Raw genomic sequence first — 23,726 nt, forward strand, 5'->3', positions numbered from 1 at the left:
TTGTTCTCTTGCTTGGCTATTAATCATTAACTTTGTCTGCTGTATATTAATCTTTGACCCTATTGTTACACCCTCTCTGTTAAAGTCCTCAATCTTTTGTTGTAACTCGTTTCCAGTGTTACTCAAAAGGACAATGTCATCTGCAAACCGAAGGTTGCCGAGATAGTCACCGTTGATCCTTACTCCGAAGCCTTCCTAGTTTTATAGCTTGAATACTTCCTCCAAGCACACAGTGAATAGCATTGGAGAGATTGTCTCTCCTTGTCTGACCCCTTTCTTTACAGGTATGTTCCTACTTTTCTTACAGAGAATTAAGGTAGCTGTGGAATCTCTGTAGATATTTTCGGGGATATTTACGTAGGCATCCTGTACTCCTTGATTACGTAATGCCTCTATGACTACTGGTATCTCTACTGAATCAAATGCCTTTTCACAATCTATGAAAGCCATATAGAGAGGCTGATTGTACTCTGCAGATTACTTGATTACCCGATTGATGACATGGATGTGATCCATTGTCGAGTATCCCTTCCTGAAACCTGCCTGTTCCCTTGGTTGACTGAAGTCCAGTGTTGCCCTTATCTTATTGGAGATTATCTTGGGGAATACCTTATATAATACTGGAAGTAAGGAAATGGGCCTATAATTTTTCAATTCTTTACCGTCTCCCTTTTTGTGGATTACTATAATGTTAGCATTCTTCCAGTTCTCTGGGACCCTTGAAGTCGATAGACAGTTTCTATAAAGAGCCGCCAGTTTCTCAAGCATTATGTCTCCTTCATCCGATTAAATTGTCTGGTACTCCATCTTCTCCTGCCACTTTTCCCCGTTTCATGTCTCGCAAGGCCCTTCTAACTTCATCGCTAGTTCTAGAAGGTGCCTCTGTAACCTGTTCATTACTACTTTGAATGGAGGTATTGTGGCTGCTTTGGGTATTGTACATGTCAGTATAGAATTCTTCCACTGCTTTTACTATATCTTTGAGATTGCTGATGATATTACCCTGCTTATCTTTTAGTGCGCACATCTCGGTCTGTCCTATGCCACGTTTCCTTCACAGATTTCAGGCTGCATTCATTTTTTACGGCTTCAGTCTTCCTCGTGTTATAATTTCGAATATCACTTATTTTCTCCTTGTTCAGTTTTGACAGCTCTACGATTTCTATCTCTCTTGAGTTAGACGCTTTCATTGTTTGATGTTTCTTTATTAGGTCCTTTGTTACTTGGGAGAGCTTACCTACTGGTTGCCTAGGTGCCTTACCTCCCACTTCAATTGCTGCTTCTCAAGCCAGCCTAGTGACGGTTTCATTCATTGCCTCTATGCCATCTTCATCTCTCTGTTCTAAGGCTGCATATTTGTTTGCAAGTGCCAGCCTGAATTTGTCTGCTTTTACCCATACTGCCTCTAGGTTGGCCTGTTTCTTCTTGACCAAGTTTACTCTTTCTCTCTTCAAATTGAGGTGAATCCTAGCCCTCACTTAGCTATGATCACTGCACCCCCCCCCCTTTACCCTACCTAACACTTCTACATCCTGTACTATGCTGGGATCGGCAGAAAGTATGAAATCAATTTCATATCTTGTTTCACCATTAGGGCTTTTCCAGGTCCACTTTTTGTTCCAACACTTCATGAAGAAGGTGTTCATTACTTGCAGCTTATTCCTTTGCGCAAATTCTACCAACATCTCTCCTCGAGTGTTCCTAGAATCCACGTCGTAGTTGCCAATTGCTTGTTCACCAGCCTGCCTTTTCCCCCCTTTTGCATGGAAGTCGCCCATGACTACAGTATACTGAGTTTACACTTTTCGCATCGCTAATTCAACATCTTCATAGAACTGTTCCATTTTTTTCGGCGTCGTGACTAGAAGTTGGAGCGTAGGTCTATACCTCCTATTCAGCTTGATTACGACTACTGCTACCCTCTCAGTAATGCTGTAGAATTCGTCAATGTTGCCCGCTATGTTCTTATTGATCAGTAATCCTACTCCGAACTGCTTCTTATCTGGCAGTCCTCTATAGCAGAGGACATGGCCATTTGCTGATGGGTGTACCTCCGTGCACACGTGACTCGTGAATTCTTGATAAGTGGTGAAAGTTTTTTTTTTTTTCTCTTGTTCCCCTTTTTTTTTCCACACTCGTTTTAAGCGACATTCAAATTCGCCAAAAATATATTGTGTACCTAGCCGCATTCATGGCCGCATGCGTACAGGAGATTCCAAAACCACGATGTTAGAACCATTGAGAAATACTATGATGTGCCACTTGCCGTGATATCGTAAAACCCGTACATTGCAGACAATTGAAGCATGTTTTCAGGCACGTACGATCCTCTGGGCTGGAATTCTCTGACATAATGCAGCCTGACATCCTGCAGGGTTATCTGACTGAACTAGCTTGGGTGCTCGGTTGCCATAATCAGAGGTTCGAATCTTGCGTATCTTTTTTTTTCTTTTTCTTTTTTGTCTGAAGGTGGGAAGCTCGAATTCACCTCCTCCAGTACACTACATCTCCAGGCTTGGAGTGGTGCCTGACACCGGCAAAAACGCCAAGAGCAAGTGGGGCTATACTAATCCAGGTACAACAAAATTGGGAAGACTCACCAAGCTTCAACAAGACACTCCCTCACTAGAACAGGAATTGGCCTCCCTGGTGCAGTATTCGGCCGCTCCCTCCCAAATGACTCAATCGATTAACCTATGACCCTCTGTCCCCAGCAGCTGCGGAGCACCTGACCAAGGTGGCGGTCAAGCCTCTGACGCCAGAGGGTGCTAAGAATCTCTGGACCCGGACAGGCTGCCAATGGAAACTGACCCTTGCAATGTTTAACACCCAAACTCTATCGAGTGAAGCTAGCCTAGCAGGACTCCTTCAGGAACTATCAGGCCTTATTTGGGATATTATTGGCCTTGGTGAGATTAGAACTGGTGAGGCTGACAAATGGTACCTTTTTCTCAAATTGTTTCATTAGCCTATGGTTTCATTTTCCAGAGTACTATCAGGTATGTCAAGCCTTCAATGAAATTTAGTAGACTGTAATATACCTGAAGAGGGTTATAGCGCCAAAAAAACACAACACACAGCAAGCGAGACGGGACAGGCGCCTGTCCCGTCTCGCTTGCTGTGTGTTGTGTTTTTTCGGCGCTATAACCCTCTTCAGGAAACATGCACCAACTAGCCCCCCAACAAGTATTACTGTAATATACCTATATACTAGGGGTGTGCGAATAGTGAGAAGTACATTTTAAATCAAATATTGAATCGAATCAAGAAAAAAAAGCCAAATATTGAATCGACTATCGAATATAGGAAAATTTTTCACAAGCAAAATTGAATGCCTACGAACTTTGGGCAAAAAAATATGATGCTGCACATGCTCAGACATCTCCAACCAATACATAAAATGTAGCAAGCTATCAGCAGCTTGGGTACATAGAAATCGAGATATACAGTAGGCTCTACTTTATTTAAAGGGAACACTAAATTATTATGCCAGCACTCATTACAGCTCAGTTCTAGTATAAGAATCTCTGCAAAATATTTTTTTATCAATATAACTTCTGTTGAATAAAATTAAGTGCTTTTCTTCCTCTGAAACTAATGAATTAGTGACAAGTCTGTTGACCTTGTGGCGTGCAAAATCAGTGATGACGATGAGCCACAATAAACAGGATTTTATTTTTACTGAGCAGAAGACTCTAGCTGAGGGCGATTCCTCAGCGGTTAAATCTCTCGGTCACCTCGCGCCGGCCTCGCTTCCTAGGCAATGGTCTGTCCTTAGCCAGCCGCCGTTCCCATCTTCCTCGACCAATGAAGTTCTTAGTTTAATAGCAGACCTGTGTTTTGCAGCAATATTACTTATTGCACAGAAAGTTTTGCTATCTAGTTTTTCTCGAAGGTACAGTAGGGTGATCCTAACTTCACAGCTGGTGGAATCTGCACGACAGAGGACCATACAGCATGTGACTCAATCACCACTTCGTGCATAACCGGCACCAATGGTGAAGAGCAGGAGCTGTCTGCACCATTTTATTGTCAGATTCAGTGAGATTTGCCACCTGTCAAGCATTATGAAATCTGCAGGGCCACCGTATGCTTGACAGTCGTTTTGTGGCAAAAATGAAGTGAAACACACGCTTGGGTGGCACTGAGCACAAGGGGCTCCATGGTGGACATGACATGTGGCGTCACATGCAGGTTTGAATGAATGTTTGATGTTTAATGACGCAAGGGCCAGGTATGGCCAAAGAGCACCACGCTAGTGGTAATGAGTTCACATTAGACTGATGAGTTCTGTGAAGTTGATGCGACGTGGCTGTTAGGGAGTCTAAAATAGTTTATGTAAACTGCATAATATCTACGCATAATAAGATTATGGCAATGACTAATGATGCATACTATGAGCATTAAATTGCATTGCGAAATAATTATGCAATATACAAAATATTTGAGATGCTAAAATTGGCTAGAGCACTACTGCCCCACCAGAGCCTTTGAAACACAAGGGCCTAGAGCATGTGCTATACAAAACAACTATCATAGTGGCAATCTCTGAAAAGAGGATGTGCTATGAATTTAACGGGCTTATAACATGTAGCACAACATCATTCAAGAAAGCGAGGACTGCTTTGGTCCTGAAAAGCGGTACTTCACCAAAAAACATAGCCGGACGAAGAGGGAGGCAATAGCGGTATGCAAAAGGAAAATGTTTCTTCCTTTCTTCTTCAACCTCCCGACACTCCAGGAAGACGTGGAGGACGGTCAGCCTATCACCACATCTACCACAGTTTGGAGGCTCGTTACCAGTCAAGAGAAAGTTATGAGTGCCAAATGTGTGTCCTATTCTGAGTCTAGTGAATAGGACATGTGTTCTTCGTGTTTTCGTAGTTGGGGGCCAGAAACCTAACTTCGGCTTAATCACGTCATGTTTATTACTCATTTCAGCGTCCCACAAGTGTTGCCAGTGGATTTTCAGTTTGTTTCGTAGGAAAGGCTTCATGTCTGTGGCAGGGATAGCAGCTGAACTAACACCCTGCGATGCTATTGATTTGGCGATTTTGTCAGCAGACATTACCCTCTATTCCTCTATGGCCAGGAACCCAGCATATTACTACATGCCTATCTGATAAATAAATGTTGCATATGAGTGAGTAAAGTTCAATAAAAACAGGATTTCTATGCCTTTGTAAGGACATTAATGCTTTTACAAGGGTTAACAAGTCTGTGAATACAATTGCTCTGTCAAGTTTTAATTTCTTTATATGTTTTACCACAGACAGTACTACATAGGCTTCTGCAGTGAAGATACTTGTTAGGGGGTTCAATACATCATATTTAGAAAAAGAGGGACCAATATCAGCGTAAGATACGCCAGCATGTGATCTTGACGCGTCTGTGTAGAATTCGGAGAAGGAGTACTTCGATATAAGTTCACGAAAATGCATAGTGATTTCGAGCTCAGGAGCATGCTTTGTGACCTCTACAAAGGATACATCACATTCTATCACCTGCCACTCCCAGGGTGGTAATAGCTTAGCTGGAGGCATTAGGCAATGTTCGAGAATAGGGACATCCATTTCATCGCTAAGTTCTCTTACATGCAGTGAGAAAGGTAGTCTCATAGAGGGTCTATTACGAAAAAGTGTTGCACGTGTCAAGTTGTTAACGGTTGTGGAACACATATGTTCCTGATTAGAGTGCATTTTGAGAAAATAGGTGAAGCTGATGTACCTATATTCTCTGAAAATGGAGTGACCCCTCATCTGACTCTACGTATAGGCTTTTGACAGGGCTTGTTCTAAATGCGCCAGTGGCCAGACGGACGCCCAGATGGTGGACGGGATCTAGAATTTTTAGCACGCTCGGGGCAGCAGAGTGATATACCACGGCACCGTAGTCCAAACATCATCGAATTAAGCTCCTGTAAAGATTCAATAAACACTTTCTGTCGCTACCCTGTGTTGTGCGGGATAGTATTTTAAGTAAGTTCATTGTTTTTAGACATCCTGCTTTAAGATATTTTATGTGTGGAATGAAAGTAAGCCTGGAGTCAAGTGTAAAACCTAGAAATTCGTGCTCTTTGCTGACAGGTATTTGTTGGCCATATATTTCAACAGTGGGATCTGCAGCAAGCCCTTTCTTCCTGGTGAAAAGAACGCAAGAACTTTTGTTGGTTGTCATCTGCCCACTTAGAAACTTTGTTCAAGCACTGTTGTACTTGTCTCGCACAGACCGTTAGGTTGCAGGATTTGACACCCACTTGTATGTCGTCGATGTAGACGGAATCAAAAATAGATGGTGGTAATGATGTATGAAGCGTATTCATTTTAACGACAAAGAGCATGCAACTCGGTATGCCTCCCTGGGGTACCCCCATGTCCCGTATGAATGCACGCGACAGTGCATTACCTATTTTCCCCCGGAATGTATGGTTGTGTAGATGGCTTTCTATAATGTTTAACATAGTGCCACGGATGCTCAGCATCAACAGGTCGCGCAGGATTCCGTAACACCAAGTTGTATCGTACGCCTTTTCCATGTCAAGAAACACAGATAAGGATTGTTTATGCATGAAGGAGTCCCAAATGTTTGCTTCGATGCACACTAGATGGTCGGTTGTAGATCGTCCTACTCTAAAACCACACTGATATGGATCAAGAATTTCATTTGATTCAAGAAAGTGTAAAAGTCGACGGTTTATCATTTTTAAAAAAGTTTGCATATACAACTTGTGAGGGCAATTGAGTGGTAACTTGTTACTAATGTGGGGTCTTTGCCTTGTTTCAGAATCTAAACGACAAGGGCTTCTTTCCATGCGGTAGGGACGTACTCCGCAGCCCATATAGCGTTAAAAAGTGCGAGCAGAGTTATTTGAGTATCATTGGAGAGATGTTTAATCATGTCGTACGTGATCCTGTCAGGTCCAGGTGAAGAGCTCTGACATGGAGTCAGGGAGGCTCTCAACTTGGCAATGTTAAAAGGCAGGTTATAGGGTTTGTTCTGTCTACATTTACGGTCGATAGCCTTGCGTTCTGCTATTTGTTTGTGTTTCAGGAATTTCTTGGAATAATGATCAGAACTGGAAATGCGCCGAAAGTGTTCATTAACCCTTTCGGTGTCACGGACGTACCGGTACGTCATCGCGCTCCCGCCCCACAGTGTCACTGACGTACCGGTACGTTCTCTATCGTGCGTTCAAAATTTCGCGCCTGAGCGCAAAGCTGGCACTCCTGGATCGGCCACGCCATCTGCTGACTCTTTCTACAAGTTCGTATATTCGCCTCAACCTGTGTTAGTCCATGTATTGAAGAGTACGGTGCGACTGCCACTCCCCACTTTCTCTTTGCTGAGTGGCGCGGTGGCTCCGCGTTCGCTGGATCATGCGTCACACGCGTGAAGTTACGGGTTCAAGGGTTGTTCTGCCATCTCCGCTGGTTTGAAGGTTTTCTTCTGTTGGTGTGCCTGCTACGGCGCCGCGTCAAGTTCAGGCGCACGTGCCGTTGCCTCTCCGAAAAGGGTGACTCGATTGCTGCTTTCGCTCTCTCGCGGCACCCTCGCTTCCGACTTGCAGCAGTAAACGTAAAGCTCTTCGAACTTTGTTTTAGCGTTTTTCCATCTCCCTCTGTCTTCTTGATCACACGACGTCACATTTCTCTCCGTTGTGCAGGCGACTGAAAGAGCATCCTCCCTGCGCGCGGTTACTTTCGGATGGCTCAGCGCGCAGGACCTTCGTCTGCTCATTGGAGCGGTGGCTCAATTCCGATTCAGATTACGAGCCGAGCTCGGATTCGGTCTCGGACAGAGTCGCATGCGAGGAAGAGGGTTCCGCATCGTCAGATTCGGATGTTAAACGAATTTTATAGTCAGGCCGATGATGATGATGATGCTTACTAACAGCAGCTGCAGAACACTGAAATGTGCATATTGCATTGACTATGTTACTTGTATACCAATTATAATCAAAAATAAATTGCTATGTTCATTCCCTGTAATGCTCGTTCCCTGAAACCAAGCCGACACTGGGGGTGCGTCACGGCCAGAAAGGTCCGACAGCGAAAGGGTTAAGAGCGTCAGCTCAGTCTTCCAAGAGGTTTGTTTCATCGTTCACTAAGGGCAACGGATGAATTTCTTGTCCCTTTAGCCTTTTCAGCCCGTCCCATACTTTAGCTTCTCGAGTATACGAATTTATACCTGAGAGAAAAGAGAAACCTCTGCCAGCTTGCCCTCTTTGCCTGTCGTCGCATCCTTCTTCCCTGCAATTTAACCTGTTCAAATTCTATTAGATTTTCGACTGTAGGACATTCACATAGTTTGCCCCAAGCTTTATTTTGTCTCTTCCGTGCCTCTCTACAATCATCATTCCACCAGGGGACCCATCTTTTGAATGAAGTGCCTCTTGTTTGAGGAATGAACTTTTCAGTGGCGTCAATGATAAAAGCAGTAAAGTATGAAACAGCATGATCTATACTAAAATTATCTATAAAATTGTGTGATAAGTGGGTGGATTCCCTTAAATGTTCCCAGTCAGCTGAGGCCAGTTTCAAGCGAGGGAAGCGCGGAGAGAAGTCATGTTGGTTTACGAAGTTCAGCGTTACTGGGAAGTGAGCACTTCCGAATTAATTTTTAATTACACACCATTCTAAATCAGGGAAGGTAGAAGCGGAGCCGAGGGACAGGTCTATTGATGAGTATGAATTATGATGTGGATATTATAATGTTGGTTCTTTCTTATTAAAGAGGCACGCACCAGAGGTGAAAAGGAAATTTTCAATGAGTCGACCTCTCGTGTCGCATTGTGAGTCTCCCCACATCGTGTTATGAGGGGTTAAAATCTCCCACAAGTATGTAAGGCTCGGGAAGCTGATCAATGAGATTATAAAAGACTGCTTTTTCGAGATGACGGTTTGGGGTATATAAATGATACTACAGTGACCAACTTATTAAAAAGAATGGCACAAACTGACACTGCCTCAAGGGGCATCTGAAGGGCAATGTGTCGGCAAGCTACAGACTTGTTGGCTACTATTGCTACACCGCCGGAGGCATTAGCCTCATCACTGTCTTTTCGGAAGATGGTGTAGTTTCTAAGAAAATTTGTGTGTGTGAATTGTGATGTGTCTCTTGAACACACAGCAGCTTGGGATTGTGTTTGTGTAGTAGTTCTATAATGTCGTCGAGATTATCAATGAGTCCTCTAACATTCCACTGTAGTGTTTGTGTCTCCATTATGATAAAAGTGTTTTATGCTGTGTGTTTAAGAGATGAAGATTAGCTCACGGGCCTTTTCCCGATGCCGTGATGCAACAGACAGACAGACAGACAACGAACTTTATATAATCCTGAGGAGCTACTGTCAGGACCTCCTAACGGGAGGCCATTGTAGCCGCTGGCCGCGCCCACGTAAAGGACAGAACGCCGTGACGCTCCGCTCTTTCCTGGGCCCTCTGGATAGCCTGGGCTTGCTTTCGGAGTACCGTGCTTCTGATGGCCTCCTCCCATTCGGCTTCGCTTGAGAGGAAGTCGTTAGGCAACGCGGGACATCGCCAGAGCATGTGAGCCAGTGAGCAAAAGGTTTCAGTGCAGTCAGGACAACTAGGGTCCACATCCGAGTACATCCTACTGAGGAATCCCCGCGATGGGAAAGATCCCGTCTGCAGCATTCTAAGTGTAGCTGACTGACCTCTACTGAGCTTCGGGTGAGGCAGAGGATAAATTCTCCAACCAAGTTGGTAATGTTTAGTGATTTCGTTAAATGTGAGGAGTGGATCGTTCTGCTGAGGCCCTTCCTGCCCCTCCGGAGCCTCCAGACAGTCGCGGCGCGTTAGTTCTCGCGCACGGTCGTGGGCAAGCTCGTTGAGGTTTGGGAATCCCTCGAGAACATTCGTCCCCATGTGTGCGGGGAACCACGTGATATAATGAAAACCGGGGCAAGCCCTTTTCTCTAAAATAGAGGCCGCTTCTCGTGCGAGGTTACCCGACTCGAAAGCTCCGATTGCGTCTCTCGAGTCGGTGTAAATGTAGGAATGCTCTGGATCACATAAAGCCAGCGCAACTGCAATTTGCTCTGCTATACTCGCGGTGACCGCTCTGACCGAGGCCGAGGACCGAAGCACCCCCCCGCCCTTCTACAACCGACAGCGCGAACACTCTCCTGTTCCCGTACTGCGCCGCATCGACAAAGACCACGGAGTCTCTGTCATCCCTAACTTTCTTCAATATGGCTCGTGCACGGGCTTTACGTCCACCCTCGTTATGCTGCGGATGTATGTTCCGGGGGAAGGGCCTCACCAGGTACGTCGCCCTCGTTTCTCGTGTCAATGTTATACGCCGGTCCTCCATTATCCTAGGAGCCATGCCAACCTCGTCGAGAATTCGCCTGCCAGTTTGGGTCGACGATAGCCTAACCACCTGGGCAGTGACCTGTGCCTCTATGATCTCGTCTATGCTATTGTGCATACCGAGTTGATCTAGCCTGTCGGAGCTCGTGGCAATAGGCAAGCCTAGCACTTTCTTGATGCTCTTGCGCATGAGTGTATTTAATTTGGTCTTTTCCGTTTTTGTCCACACTAGAGCTGACGCCACATAGTTAATATGGCTCGTGAGGAACACATACATCCGAAGGAGGTTGTCTTCACCTAACCCCTTCTTTTGGTTGGACACCCTAGAAATTAGCCGCAACATATTCTCTGTTTTAGCTGTAACGTGGGTAATTGTTCTGGCATTACAGCCCCTCGCGTCTATGAGCAGGCCTAGGATCTTAACTGAGTCGACTCTGGGAATTTTCTGCCCATTATTCGCGTATAATGCCACGGGTAGCTGGTTGAGGGGTGTCAGACCCCGAACCCCTTGCCTTGCGGGTCTGTAAAGCAACAGCTCCGATTTACTTGTAGACAGCTTGAGACCCGTGTCCGCGCGGTAAGCCTACGTCTCGTCCAAGGCCGCTTGTAGAGCTTGCTCCATTTCAGAGAGCTTTGTCTTTTTTTGAGCAATCGCGAGAATCTAGCCGCTTCTTAGGTGCTCGTGGCGCCGTCTGGCTGGTGGTTGTGTCTATCGCCTCTTGCAAGGCACTGGACGTGTGCTCTTGTGAGCGCTGTGTTTGACATGAAGGCCTTGTCTCAGTAGACGAGACCTTTGAGGCCATCAGCCCAGAGGTCGATGGTCCCTTCTGCTGGGGCGACAAAGCAGCACTGGCTGCAGCCGCTGGGAGGGCGGATGGCACCACTACCGCCTCACTGTGTGCGCATCCGCACAGCCGCCCAGGGCCATTCTGGCGCTGCCCCCTGACCCGCCACATCGGCAAAGCTGTTCTTGGGCAGGTATGAAACCCATCTGCATGCCTTTTTGAATGATATATACAGTCGAACCTCGATATATCGAACAGCGCGGTGATCGCAAAATAGTTCGATATAGCCAGAATTCGATATATAAAATCACGTAGAAAACGGGTCAAAAACTAGCACAAATCAATCAATGAACCAATCGTGGCGCAATAGATACTCACATGAAGCTTCAAACAAAGTATTTATTTCGTTCGCTGTAAGTACTGAAGCAGCGTAGCCTGCTTCATATTGGCAACCGCATGCTTGACCACGGCGTCCTCAACATAGTCCAAACGGTCCACAAGAGACGGTCCAGTGCCTTCTATTGCGCCGCAGTAGCGGCGTACAACGGCCAAAGCAGCTACAGCCTCAGTTGCAGTCGGGAGCGGGGCAACAGCAGCGCTTGCTGGATCAGCCTCGGCAGCGTCTTCGTTGGCCGCTCAGCAGTCACTTCTGCCGCGATCTCCACGTCTGTTAACTCCGCCACTGTTCCGGTGCTGTCGTCACCGCCAACGAAGTCCGCAATCTACATGCTGTGTGGCTCAGCACCGACGAAGCGCTCCAACTGGCTCCACGGCCGCCTCGAACACGCGCGCACGGCGGGGGCGCGGGCGCGCGTGATTGTGGCGGCCGGGCTGGCTCGCGGCCGGGGAGCGCGCGCTTTTGTTTAGAGAAGCGCGCGAAGCGCCCGCTCCCCTCTCCCCTCGAGACCGGCCCAGACCGGCCGTGGCTGGCTCCAAGCCGCCGCGTGTGTACGCCGCTACGTTCAAATGGCGCCCTCGGCGCAACCGATGTGGGAGCTGTCGTACGCAGCAGTCTGGAACGCCCATCGCGCCGCCGCTATCTTCGAGAGTGTTGCGGGAAAGCTCGCCTCCTGTCAACAGAGCGCATTTGGTCTGGGGCGTCGGAGTTCGATATATCCATTTTACATCCGGGCCCGTTCGAAATAAAAAATTAAAAATGCATGCGATTTTCCACGTGATATAGAAAGTGTTCGATATACGCAATAATTCGATATATCCGTGTCCGATATATCGAGGTTTGACTTATTCTCTTTTACTTTGACTGTTACAATCTCTTTTTCTTTGTTCCACGATGGACAGGACCGCGAGTATGCAGCATGCTCCCCATCACAGTTCACACAGCGGAGAGAGTTTTGACATGATTCAGAGAGGTGTTCGTTAGCACTGCATTTCGCACAAGTCTGACGGCCTCGGCAGTTCTGTGACCTGTGGCCAAATCGCTTGCGCTTAAAGCATCGTAGAGAATTTGTGATGTACGGTCTAAGATTTTCACATACCTTATCTCGATAGTGTTCGGTAGGTTGCTTGAGCTAAAAGTAAGTATTAAAGTCCTAGATATCAATTTCTTTTCCGTCACGCCTCATTTCAATTATTTTGACATTGATCACGTTCTGATCATTCCAACCCTCTAGAAGTTCGGCTTCAGACAATTCTACCAGATCAGCATCCGAGACAGCGCCATGGGTAATATTCATGATACGGTGTGGGGTCACTGTTACTTGAACACCCCCAAGAAATACAAGTTTGGGCAGTTTTTCATGTTGTTTCTGATCACAGAGCTCTAGAAGAAGATTGCCACTTGCCATTTTCGACGCTTTGTATCCGGGACTGAAAACTTCCTTGACATAAAAACGTTTTCGGAACTGAAAACTTCCATCAGAGATTTCGAGACTACGAAGGGAGAGATCATTCTCCCTGTCTTTTCAGGTTTATCAGAGTGGATTATGTGAAAGTGGGGAAAGTTCTGTGTACAATTGCCAAAAAACTTAAAGACATCTTCGGTGTACCCTCGTTTCTGAGGGCAATCAGGAAGTGGAGGGAAAGAAGTTTCCATGAAAACAAAAATTCAGCAACAGCGCCGACCACCCACCAGAGAGCCCAACGAGGGGACGCGGCAGAGCTTGCATACAAGTCTGCATGATGCCAGTCGTACACTGTCACTATAACCAAATATGGTGTACCCAAGGTAGGATAGCCACACAGGGTCAACCCTTGCTGCCAAGGAGAAAGGAAGTAAATGGAAAAGAAAAGACAGGAAAGGCCAGAAAGTGGGAGAGACGAAGATTTGAGGAGAGAGAGACAGGAAAAGGCGACTGCCGGTTTTCTCCAGGTGGGTCAGTCTGGAGGTGCCCTCTGTGTGAAGCAGAGGCCAAACAGGTGTGTTGCCTCTGCCGCGGGGCCTTAAAGGTCCGAGCACCCGGCATCGGCTCAACCCCCAGGATCCCTCTTTCCCCAGACACAGCTAAGTTGCGCAAGGCTACACGCGGGAGCATCCAACCCTCATGTGCTCGCGTACGTGGACGCATGCAGGTTTCTACACCAAACATATCGAACTTCCGAAAAATTGAATAATAGATATTTTATTTATGAATCGAATTATTCGAGCATTCACTATTCTATTTAATGATATTCAAGCATTTGCACACCCACACTATATACCATGATAAAATTTTACATGCTCTCTTCAAAAAGAAAGTGACTCTGGAATTTGGAAAAGGTACTGCAACAGGAGCAGGACACTAAGGTGCATACGGCTGTCACCTGTTAGTACTGACCTGGTGCAGTACAGAGTTCGTGCTACTAATGAAATGGGAAGATCATCCCATTATAGTAACTAGACGTAGCTGTATACACAGGGCATAACAGAAAATATGCACATATTTTTTGTTTGTTAGCAAGCTTGTAGAGAATCCACCCCATTTTTCATGCTCTGCCTAATAAGGTGATAAAAATATTGATTTTGCGGCCTGAGTGTCATTTTAAAAGTTTCCCATAATGTTTAAAAACATATGATCTGTTTGTTCACAGCACACTATATTTTTTGCTGTTGTCGCCTAAAAAACATTGACAGGTTCTCATGAAACATGAGTAACTCTAATAATGTGTTAATATTGGCGCCTTCCAATCATTCGACAAGCAGAAAATCATAGAATGACGGAGTTTTTAGCTTCAATGAATGTACACTGCCCTCTGTACGAAACTCCTCCTCCTATCTATAACTTTTCCATTGAGCCACTGCAACTTCATGTTCACATAATCAGCTGGAGTATTTTGGAATCCTATCACTCAAAGATTATCCATTTACATTGTTTTATTAGGATCACCTCATATAGAGCAGTGTGGTAAAGAGTACTGTGAAATCTGCACCCCCCGCACATCCATGCAGGCACCACCACTCCTGTCACGTGCCCTTGTATGTCACGCCATACCTACAGCACTTTCTACCACCCTCTGTCACTCTCGCCCTAACAGTCACTCCACTGAGGACATACCTTTGTAGATTACGAAAGGCAGCTCTGATCAGTATAATGTAGTAAAAATTGAATTACGGGTTTTTTTTGTGCCAAAACCACAATCCGATTACGAGGCACACCATAATGGGGGACTCCGGTGGAAATTTGGACCACCTGGGGTTAGTATAATGTTGCAATAAAACCCTTGCAAAAAAGGACACATATCGTGCACTGGAATCAGGATTGGCCCAGCCAAGCATTTTATTACACAGCCTCTGGGATCAGCCCTTGTTACAAACCACATTAAAACCTCCTAAGAACACCACCACTCCTCAAGGTTCTCAGGATGACCCACATATGTTAGCTGGAGCACTTTGAAGAAACTGCCACCTTTGGCAAAATGAATGAAGCTCAAGACACTGAGTTATTAATGCTTTCACAATCGTACTTGTGCTGTTTGTGCAGCTCAAGTACAGTCACCGTCATGTCTCAACACACCTCAAGTGCCTTTTTGCTTTATCTGCGAAGGGTGCTGGCAATGTCTGGTTGGAGTGTCTTAAATGTATGTGCTAGCTTAATGCATCTGCCTTCCAAAACATTTGATGTTTGCTCCTTACAGCCTATGTTTGCCAAGTTAAACTGCTAAGACGTGTCTTCATTGTTTAAAAAAGCTTATTTTGGCGTTTTAGGTGTCAAAACTCTACAATCTGATTATGAGGCACCATGTAGTGTGGGACTCTGGAATAATTTTATCCACTTGGGTTTTATTTTTAGTGTGCACCCAATGCACAGAACACAAGCATTTTAGAATTCCACCCTCATTGAAATGCGGCTGCTTCATTGTTCCAAGTGTGATGGTGGCTGTACAGTACACAAATTGAATGTAGAGCATTATGCGATTACGTACAAGGTGATTATTTAGTGACAACATGCAGTAACAAATACACCATTGTCCAACTTGAAGAGAACTTGTAGAGATGCACCAGCCAATTATGTTTGCTCCTTTTCTTGATATCACAGCAGAGGCGAATTTCTTTCAATATTGGCGCCTCTCGGGAACTATGTTTTGATGCACAGAGGCACATAAAACAGGTGTATGTATTGTGGGCAGAGCTCCTATGGAATTCTTAGGTTATCACCAACTAAGTGCAGTGGCAGTGCTTACAGATAACTCAAGGTATGTGAAAAGCATTATTTTAGAGGTCTTCCATAGCCACCTTTTTCAGACTTATCTGCAGACCCGACATCAAATCTATTTATTCAGTTTCATCAAACGCCAACCTAATTTTTGTGCCCAGTGATAGCAAAATACTCACCATTTATAGCAGTGCTTCCTGGGCTTTGACAAATTTGCTTGCATTTCCTTGGGCTGACCTATCAAAAAGCATTGCATGCAGGAACATTAAAACAAAAAAAAGCCCTATTGGTTGCAATAACCAAGCCTTTGCTTACGATGCATATGAATTGACTGAAAAAGTTCAGTTTAGCATCCCAAAACAACAAAAGTGCTATGAAAGACAGCCTAGTGGATGGGTACTGATTAGCTTTACCATCTAGGATTCTTTGAAGTGCACCCAAAGCTTGGTAGACAAGTGTTCTTGCATTAAAGCCCCGCTGGAATGTGACTATACCAGCCAGGAATCAAACCTATAAACTCATCCTCAGAAGCAGAACACCATACCCACTGAAACACCATGTACAGTTGTCTCAATAAAGGATTGCATTAAGATTATGAAACCAGAAACTGCACTATGCAGCTTTTGGTTTCATAACTTTTTAAGCAGCAAGTACGATGAAAGCGCTGGAGACTAGGCACCTTGCTTTTTTACAGCTTCTGCTCCAAATTTTATTTCTGATGCACAGAAGTCGAAAGAAAGTGCAATACTGTAAAACCTTGCAATAATAAAAATGAAGGGGAGAGCCAAAATTACTTCATTTGTAATTACCATTACTTAATTATAGATGTCTACCATTATAGTCAACATTACCAGCCAGGGGTGGAGTAGGCATAGTTTCCTACAAAAATTACCAGACGGAACTCTGCTGCTAATGTCTACAGGAGCTGCAAGTACGACAGTTCAGCAGCAAGAGAATGATGGTCAGTACATAGGCTTGCCTAAACCTTGGCAATCTGGCTTGAAATGGCTTAGTGACTTAGTAAATTTATCCTCTTCAACAAAATACTGCGTTACAAGAGCAACATTTCATAATGCCTATGCACAAGCACAAAAACTTATTGCCTTCATGCATTTAGAAAAATGTAATCGCTTGGAAACTTAGGAAAATAAAGCACAATAAACGATGTGAAAAGAGTGCCAAAGCTACACGCAGGAAAATTATACAAATCAATGTGCTACCCATCATTTCCATGGTAGTTGAACAATATCACCCAAGTTCCCTCTAGAAATTTTTGTAGGAAACTAAGAACACTGGTACAACCACATATGCTGATGACAGTACAACAGCCAATCTAAACCATGAAAGAAGTAAAAAAAGTACACTTGACTCAATTTATTCTTCCAGCATAAACAAACAACCAAGATGGTTGCAGCATTTCATGATCATGCTAGCAGAGCACTGCAATCCTCTGTTTACAATGCTCCTCATTAGATGCAAACAGGTGCTTCTAAACAACAAAATCGATTAATGTTAAGTGTCCAGCAGCGAGCATTGTACTAAATCAGAGGCTTGGAGCTCTCTGCCAGCCATGCTCACGAAACCCCAATAAGATGAAACAGAAGTTGCGGCAGTCCAAAATGAGTGTATAAAGTTGCTGGTGAAAGTGGCCAGAGCCCCTTTGGCTGGGGAGTAAAAAACTCAATCGGGCCAGAACAAGCAGCAGCTGTTCAGGCCAGTTGCCTTGAAGAACTTCCAAAATTCATAAATTAATTTATCTCGCTTCAACAACCACTATTTCAAAAATTTTGTCTGCCAACCAAGCACAGCCATATGTTTAGTGTCCCTCGACTGAACACTTAATCTGCCCTGCTCTACCTACGTTTTTATGTACAGGTAAGCAAAGCAGACCAGCAATCAGCGATGTACCATACCAAAGATGAAGCAGAAGTAGCAGCAGTCCTTGATGAGTGTACAAAATTGGTAATGGATATGGCCTCCCCAGAGCATGGCCGGGAGGTAAAGTTGATTTCAATCGGCCCGGAAGAAGAAGCAGCTGAAAGTTTCTGGCCAGTCCTGTTTAGCTGCAAAGCAGAATGAAGCCAAATTTTTTGTCCTTCAGATTTTACTGTCACTCCCAAACAGACATTTCAGCTTTTGGAACCCCAATGGTATTATTGCAAAATAAGGCTACAAAAAAAAGTAAAAAAGAATTCTAGTACTGCTCCATGACAAAAAAAGAAAAAAAGAAACATTTTAAATACGAACATTTACAAACATAAATTATCACAAAGCTTGAAGGTCTGATTCTATTATCAGCCCAGCCCAACAAAGTCATTTTAACGAACCAATCAGTTTCCTAAATAAAACTAAGTTTTCCATGAAAATGACATGTCATCAGAAGCCAGTGTGCCATTAAAATAAAGACACCATTTGATAAAGCATGCAAAAAAATAACTGTTTATTAACAGTCATCTACATTTTTATCTACATGAATGACATATGTGTTGATATTTCATCTCCTGTACGTTTATTTGCAGATGATTGTGTGTTAGTTATTCATGATGAAAATGACTGTCTTGCCTTGCAAGAGGATCTGAACAAGGTTACGGATTGGAGCAAAAGCTGGGGCATGCGTATAAATTTGCAGAAAACTGTTCACCTGTCTTTTACAAGAAAACGTACTTCTCATCGATTTAAATACAAAATAGGCACTCCACAGCTGTCATCTGTATCAGAGTTCAAATATCTTGGCGTTCTTTTTTACCTCCAATCTGTCATGGCACCGTCATATTGAATACGTTTCAGCCAAGGCGTGTAGGGTACTAGGTTTCTTGCAACGAAATATAGAACATTTTCCTTTGGAAGCTAAGCAACTCCTGTATATTACGAATGTTAGATCTGTCCTCGATTATGCTTGTACTGTATCAGACCCTTGGCTAACGGTTGATATACAAAAGTTAGAAAGAGCGCAAAATTTAGCATCTCGTTTTGTGTTCTGTAATTACTCTAGGCATTTCAGCGTAGCACGTGCAAAAGAGAATCTTGGCTGGGAACTATTAGAGGAACGAAGAAAATCACTCAGGTTAAAGTTCTTTCATAACATATTTCATTCTAGAACTGGTATTGAACGCGATAAGTACATGTTTAAGTCCGATTATGTATCTTTGCATCTAGATCATGTGAATAAGGTAAGAGAAATAAAATGCAAAATCGAAATGCTAAGAATGTCCTTTTTCCCCAGGACGATTTCGAACTGGAAAAGGTTACCGCAGGACTCTGTAACAATTCTGTCTAATGGTGCATTTTTTTTCTTCCTTGTTATAACATTTTCTTTTGATGAATGAAGTTGTGCTCTCAGGATCAATACTGTCTAACTATGTATCTTTCGTTTTCTTCATTAATATAACATATTCTGTTAATGACTGAAGTTGTTTTTCTCAGGATGCATATGTTGTGCCGTAAATTAAGTTGCATTTATTATGAAATGACTTGTACTGTTTGTTGTACATACTATTTGAACCCCCCCACTGTAATGCCACACTGGCGCTGTGGGTTCTGTAATAAATACATAAGCATAATGTAAAAGGACAAAAGCATCAATATATTGAATTACTCAGTAGTTTACTGGTTACTAGTTACTTACCGTTGCCACACAACATAGACAAATCCCAAATGCTGAACATTATACATATATACATACACACACACACACATATATATATATATATATACGCAGGAAAGAGACGACAAACTTTTTGGAAGACTTCTTTTACTTAAAGTTTTCGGCTGGTGGACCAGCCTTCGTCAGAGTAGAGTCCCTGTACTCTGACGAAGGCTGGTCCACCAGCCGAAAACGTTAAGTAAAAGAAGTCTTCCAAAAAGTTCGTCGTCTCTTTCCTGCGTATGTTACGTCGGGTCCTGCGTGCTGAACTTTGACGAAAACACCTATATATAAAGAACTTGAGTGGTGCTACAAAATAAACAGAACAAGTATTTAATTTCAACAGTTTCGATCGGTCCACCGATCAAAACTGTTGAAATTAAATACTTGTTCTGTTTACCTTGTAGCACCACTCAAGTTCTTTACGTTTGAAAGGTAGCCTGAAGAATTCCTCTTTGCCTAATATATATATATATATATATATATATATATATATATATATATTGTTACAAGCACGGGGAAAAGGGGTTTATTTAGGCGTGCGAGAGCAGGAACGGCAGGCTACGAACAACAGGAATGGCCGCTGCACAGTCTTTGTTCTCTTCTTTTTTTTCTCTTCTTGATCCACGCGTCCCTTTTACGCGCTTGGACGTAACATATACCTCTCCTCGCAGACAAAGCCCACTGGGCGAGTCAACAAGCTTGTCGTGGCGTGCATGATTTCAACCGTGCTACATGCGCGACTTGTGTCCTAGCAGAACAGCTACCATGGTTCGTGAGGCGCGCGAGAGTATAGTTCACTTCGCTGACTTTGTCGATGACAACATACGGTCCATCGTAGTTTGCCAGCAGCTTTTGGCACAAACCGCGCTTCCTTGTAGGGGTCCAAAGTCAAACGAGATCACCAGGGTGATATGCAACAGACCAATGTCGTGCGTCGTAGCGGGCTTTGGAGTTTTCTTGTGATGCCAAAGTCCGCATACGCGGAAGTCTTTGAGCCTCTTCAGCGAGGCATAGCGTATCAGCGACCGTAGGATTGTCGTGGTGGTAAAAAGGGAGGACAGTGACGAGCGTATACCGGGGCGGCCGAGCATATAGAAGGAAGAAGGGGCTGTAGCCGGTTGTCTCGTGCTTGGCGGTGTTGTAGGCGTAAGTAATAAACGGTAGAACTTCATCCCAATTCTTGTGATCGGAGGCAACATACCTGGAAAGCATATTTGTGATTGTCCGATTAATGCGCTCAGTGAGGCCGTTCGTTTGCGGATGATACGGCGTCGAGTGCCTGAGGTGCGAGTTACATAAACGCACAAGCTCTTCCACGATATCCGCCGTGAATTGACGTCCCCGGTCGCTTATAATAACACCAGGCGGTCCATGTCGCAGAACAATAGCGTGAAGTAAGAAGAGCGATACTTCGGTGGCGGTGGCTGATCGTATAGCCGCCGTCTCGCAATAGCGCGTGAAATAGTCGGTGCAGACAATTATCCAGCGGTTCCCCTTAGATGACTTTGGAAAAGGGCCTAACAGATCAATTCCAACTTGCCGAAAGGGTGAGCTGGGAGGCGGCACAGGTTGAAGGAGACCAGATGGGGCAGTGGTTGGGCGTTTCCGACGTTGGCACTGTATGCAGCTGGCGACATACAACCCAACCGAATGTCGCATCCGGGGCCAGTAAAAGCGTTCTTGAATGCGATAAAGGGTGCGCACAGTGCCTAAGTGACCGGAGGTAGGGTCATCGTGCATAGCCTGAAGGATTGCTGGCCGGAGACGCTCCAGCACCACTAGAAGGAAGCGTGCACCCGTGCTTGAGTAGTTCCTTTTGTACAGGAGCCCATCACGTAGAGAGTAGCTGCTTGCTGCACTTGAATGGGCAGAAGTGAAGAGTGGCTCTAATTTGGTATCTGTCCGTTGTTCTGCTTTGAATGCATCGATTTCTGGAAAAGCAAATGTCACAGAAGCGACGAGATGATCAAAATCGTCTGCGCCGCAGTCCGTCGTAGTAAGCGGCATATGGGAAAGGCAGTCTGCATCAGCATGTTTTCGGCCACTCTTGTAGGCAACAGTGAAGTTATATTCCTGCAACCTCAAAGCCCAGCGCCCAAGGCGACCACAAGGGTCGCGAAGATTCACGGGCCAGCACAGGGAATGGTGGTCTGTGACGACTAGGAATGGGCATCCGTACAAGTACAAGCGAAATCGCTGAACTGCAAAGATTACAGCGAGGCATTCTTGCTCTGTCACCGTGTAATTTCGTTCAGGTTTGCTTAATGAGCGGCTTGCATAAGCAATCACGTGCTGACGGTCGTCATAACGTTGGACCAAGATGGCACCCAAACCGACGCCACTAGCATCTGTGTGGGTTTCTGTCGGCGCAGTAGGATTGAGGTGGCGAAGGATAGGTCGGGAGGTCAGCAGAAACTTCAACTGGCGAAATGCAGACTCGCACTCGGGTGTCCACTCAAACCGTGCGTCTTTATGTAGCAGATTTGTCAGAGGATAAGCGTCGTCAGCAAAACCAGGAATAAATCGGCGAAAGTAAGAGCAAAGACCCAGAAAACTACGAAGTTGCTTCACTGACTGCGGCGCACTGAATGCCTCAACAGCTGCCGTCTTGAGGGGATCAGGCCGGATACCGTCTTTGTCAACAAGATGACCCAGCACAAGGGTTTGACGGTCACCAAATTTACATTTCTTGGAGTTCAGAACCAGGCCAGCGTTTTTGATGCAGTCGAGGACAATATCCAGGCGCGTATTATGCTCATTGAATGTGCGCCCGAATATAACAACGTCGTCAAGATAGCATATACAGATGTTCCATTTTAACCCACGCAGAATGGTGTCTATGAACCTTTCAAAGGTTGCTGGAGCGTTGCACAACCCAAATGGCATCACATTGAATTCGAATAATCCATCCGGGGTTATGAAGGCTGTTTTCTCTCTGTCTGTCGGGTGTATCGGGATTTGCCAATATCCTGAGCGCAGGTCCACTGAAGAAAAATAAGAGGCCGAATGCAGGCAATCAATTGCATCATCAATGCGGGGCAGCGGGTAGACATCCTTCTTAGTCACGGCGTTTAATCTTCGATAATCAACGCAAAATCTCCAGTTACCGTCTTTCTTTCTGACGAGTATGACCGGAGCTGCCCAAGGACTCGAGGACTCTTGTATTACCCCATTTTTCATCATGTCACTCACTTGTTCCCCGATTATCTTGCGCTCATTAGGCGACACGCGATAAGGCTTTTGCCTGATCGGGCGCGCAGATCCCGTATCTATAGTATGGCGCGTTCGTGACTCGGGAATCGAGAACACTTTGTCCGACTGCGCAAAGTCAAACACTGACAGATGCTTAGAAAGCGTATCCACCAAGGTATGGCGCTCCCTTGTGCTGAGCGACTTGTTTATCATAGACAGAAGCTTTTTGTCTGAGACTTGGCAAAGGTCAGCAGGTTCACACGGCGAGTCTGTTAGTACGGCTACGAACGAAGACGTGTATTCTGTAAAGTAGGTGAGTTTCAAGCTGTCTGGAAGCAGGACGGGTTCTGCCGAGCAGTTGGCCATCCACAAGCCAGCACACCCGTTGCCGATGGATACCACACAATGAGGGACAAAAATGTTCTTCTTCACACAATTTAGATGCATTGGCTCTACGGAGGCATCGAAACTGTCTGGAACTTCACCGCAACATACAACCGGCACGCACACCGAGGTGGACGCAGGCACAACATTATCTGCAGACACACAAAGTTCACCTTGACTGCAAGTCTCCTCTAAGAGCCCGGACGAAACATGGCCATCGACGCAAACTTCCCCCGTGCGACAATCAACGGTCGCACCACACTGCCGCAAAAAGCCGATGCCCAAAATCACTTCGTGCGTCGATCGGGGAATAACTACAAACTCCGTCGCGAAAACTCCACCAGCCAGGGACACTTCAGCAGTGCACACACAAACAGGGCGCAACGACTCGCCGCTCACTCCACAAAACGTTGCAGCCTGGTCCCACGGAAATACAACTTTGCGCCCCAACCGACCTTTAAAACCGAGACTCATTACGGATACAGTTGCCCCGGTATCCACTAAAGCCATTGTAGGAACACCATCAACAAGTACATGCACTTTGTTCTTAATCATAGCAACTGCAGGGGGCATTTCTGTCGATAGCACGTGTCGAGCGACCTCACCCCCCATCGGCCGCGCTAGCTAGTTTTCCGGTTGTGAAGGCGAGGCTGATAGGGGTGAGGTAGTTTGTGAGCCACTCGTCGACATCTTCTCCGGCTTTTCCTCCGAAAGTGAGTGGCATCCGGTAGTATTGCCACGGAACGCCAGGTGCTGGCCTTGAAGCCGCGTCAGAACCTTCGGGAATCTGGCAGGC

General features: G+C 45.3%; 1 protein-coding gene across 2 annotated transcripts in view; it reads right to left on the minus strand.

Moving 5' to 3' along the window:
• LOC135902637 (centrosome-associated protein 350-like) overlaps positions 1 to 23,726 on the minus strand; it is a 262,164-nt gene that overhangs the window by 209,345 nt on the left and 29,093 nt on the right. For both annotated transcript variants that reach the window (XM_065432834.1, XM_065432833.1), the window contains exons 4-5: positions 17,622 to 17,771; positions 15,888 to 15,945 (exon numbers count right to left, since the gene is read on the minus strand). In XM_065432834.1, the coding sequence (XP_065288906.1) occupies positions 15,888 to 15,945; positions 17,622 to 17,771 (208 nt within the window). The remainder of the gene's footprint in view (positions 1 to 15,887; positions 15,946 to 17,621; positions 17,772 to 23,726) is intronic.

The sequence above is a fragment of the Dermacentor albipictus genome, chromosome 1 (assembly GCF_038994185.2).
Source record: "Dermacentor albipictus isolate Rhodes 1998 colony chromosome 1, USDA_Dalb.pri_finalv2, whole genome shotgun sequence".
In the NCBI taxonomy this organism is placed as follows: domain Eukaryota; kingdom Metazoa; phylum Arthropoda; class Arachnida; order Ixodida; family Ixodidae; genus Dermacentor; species Dermacentor albipictus.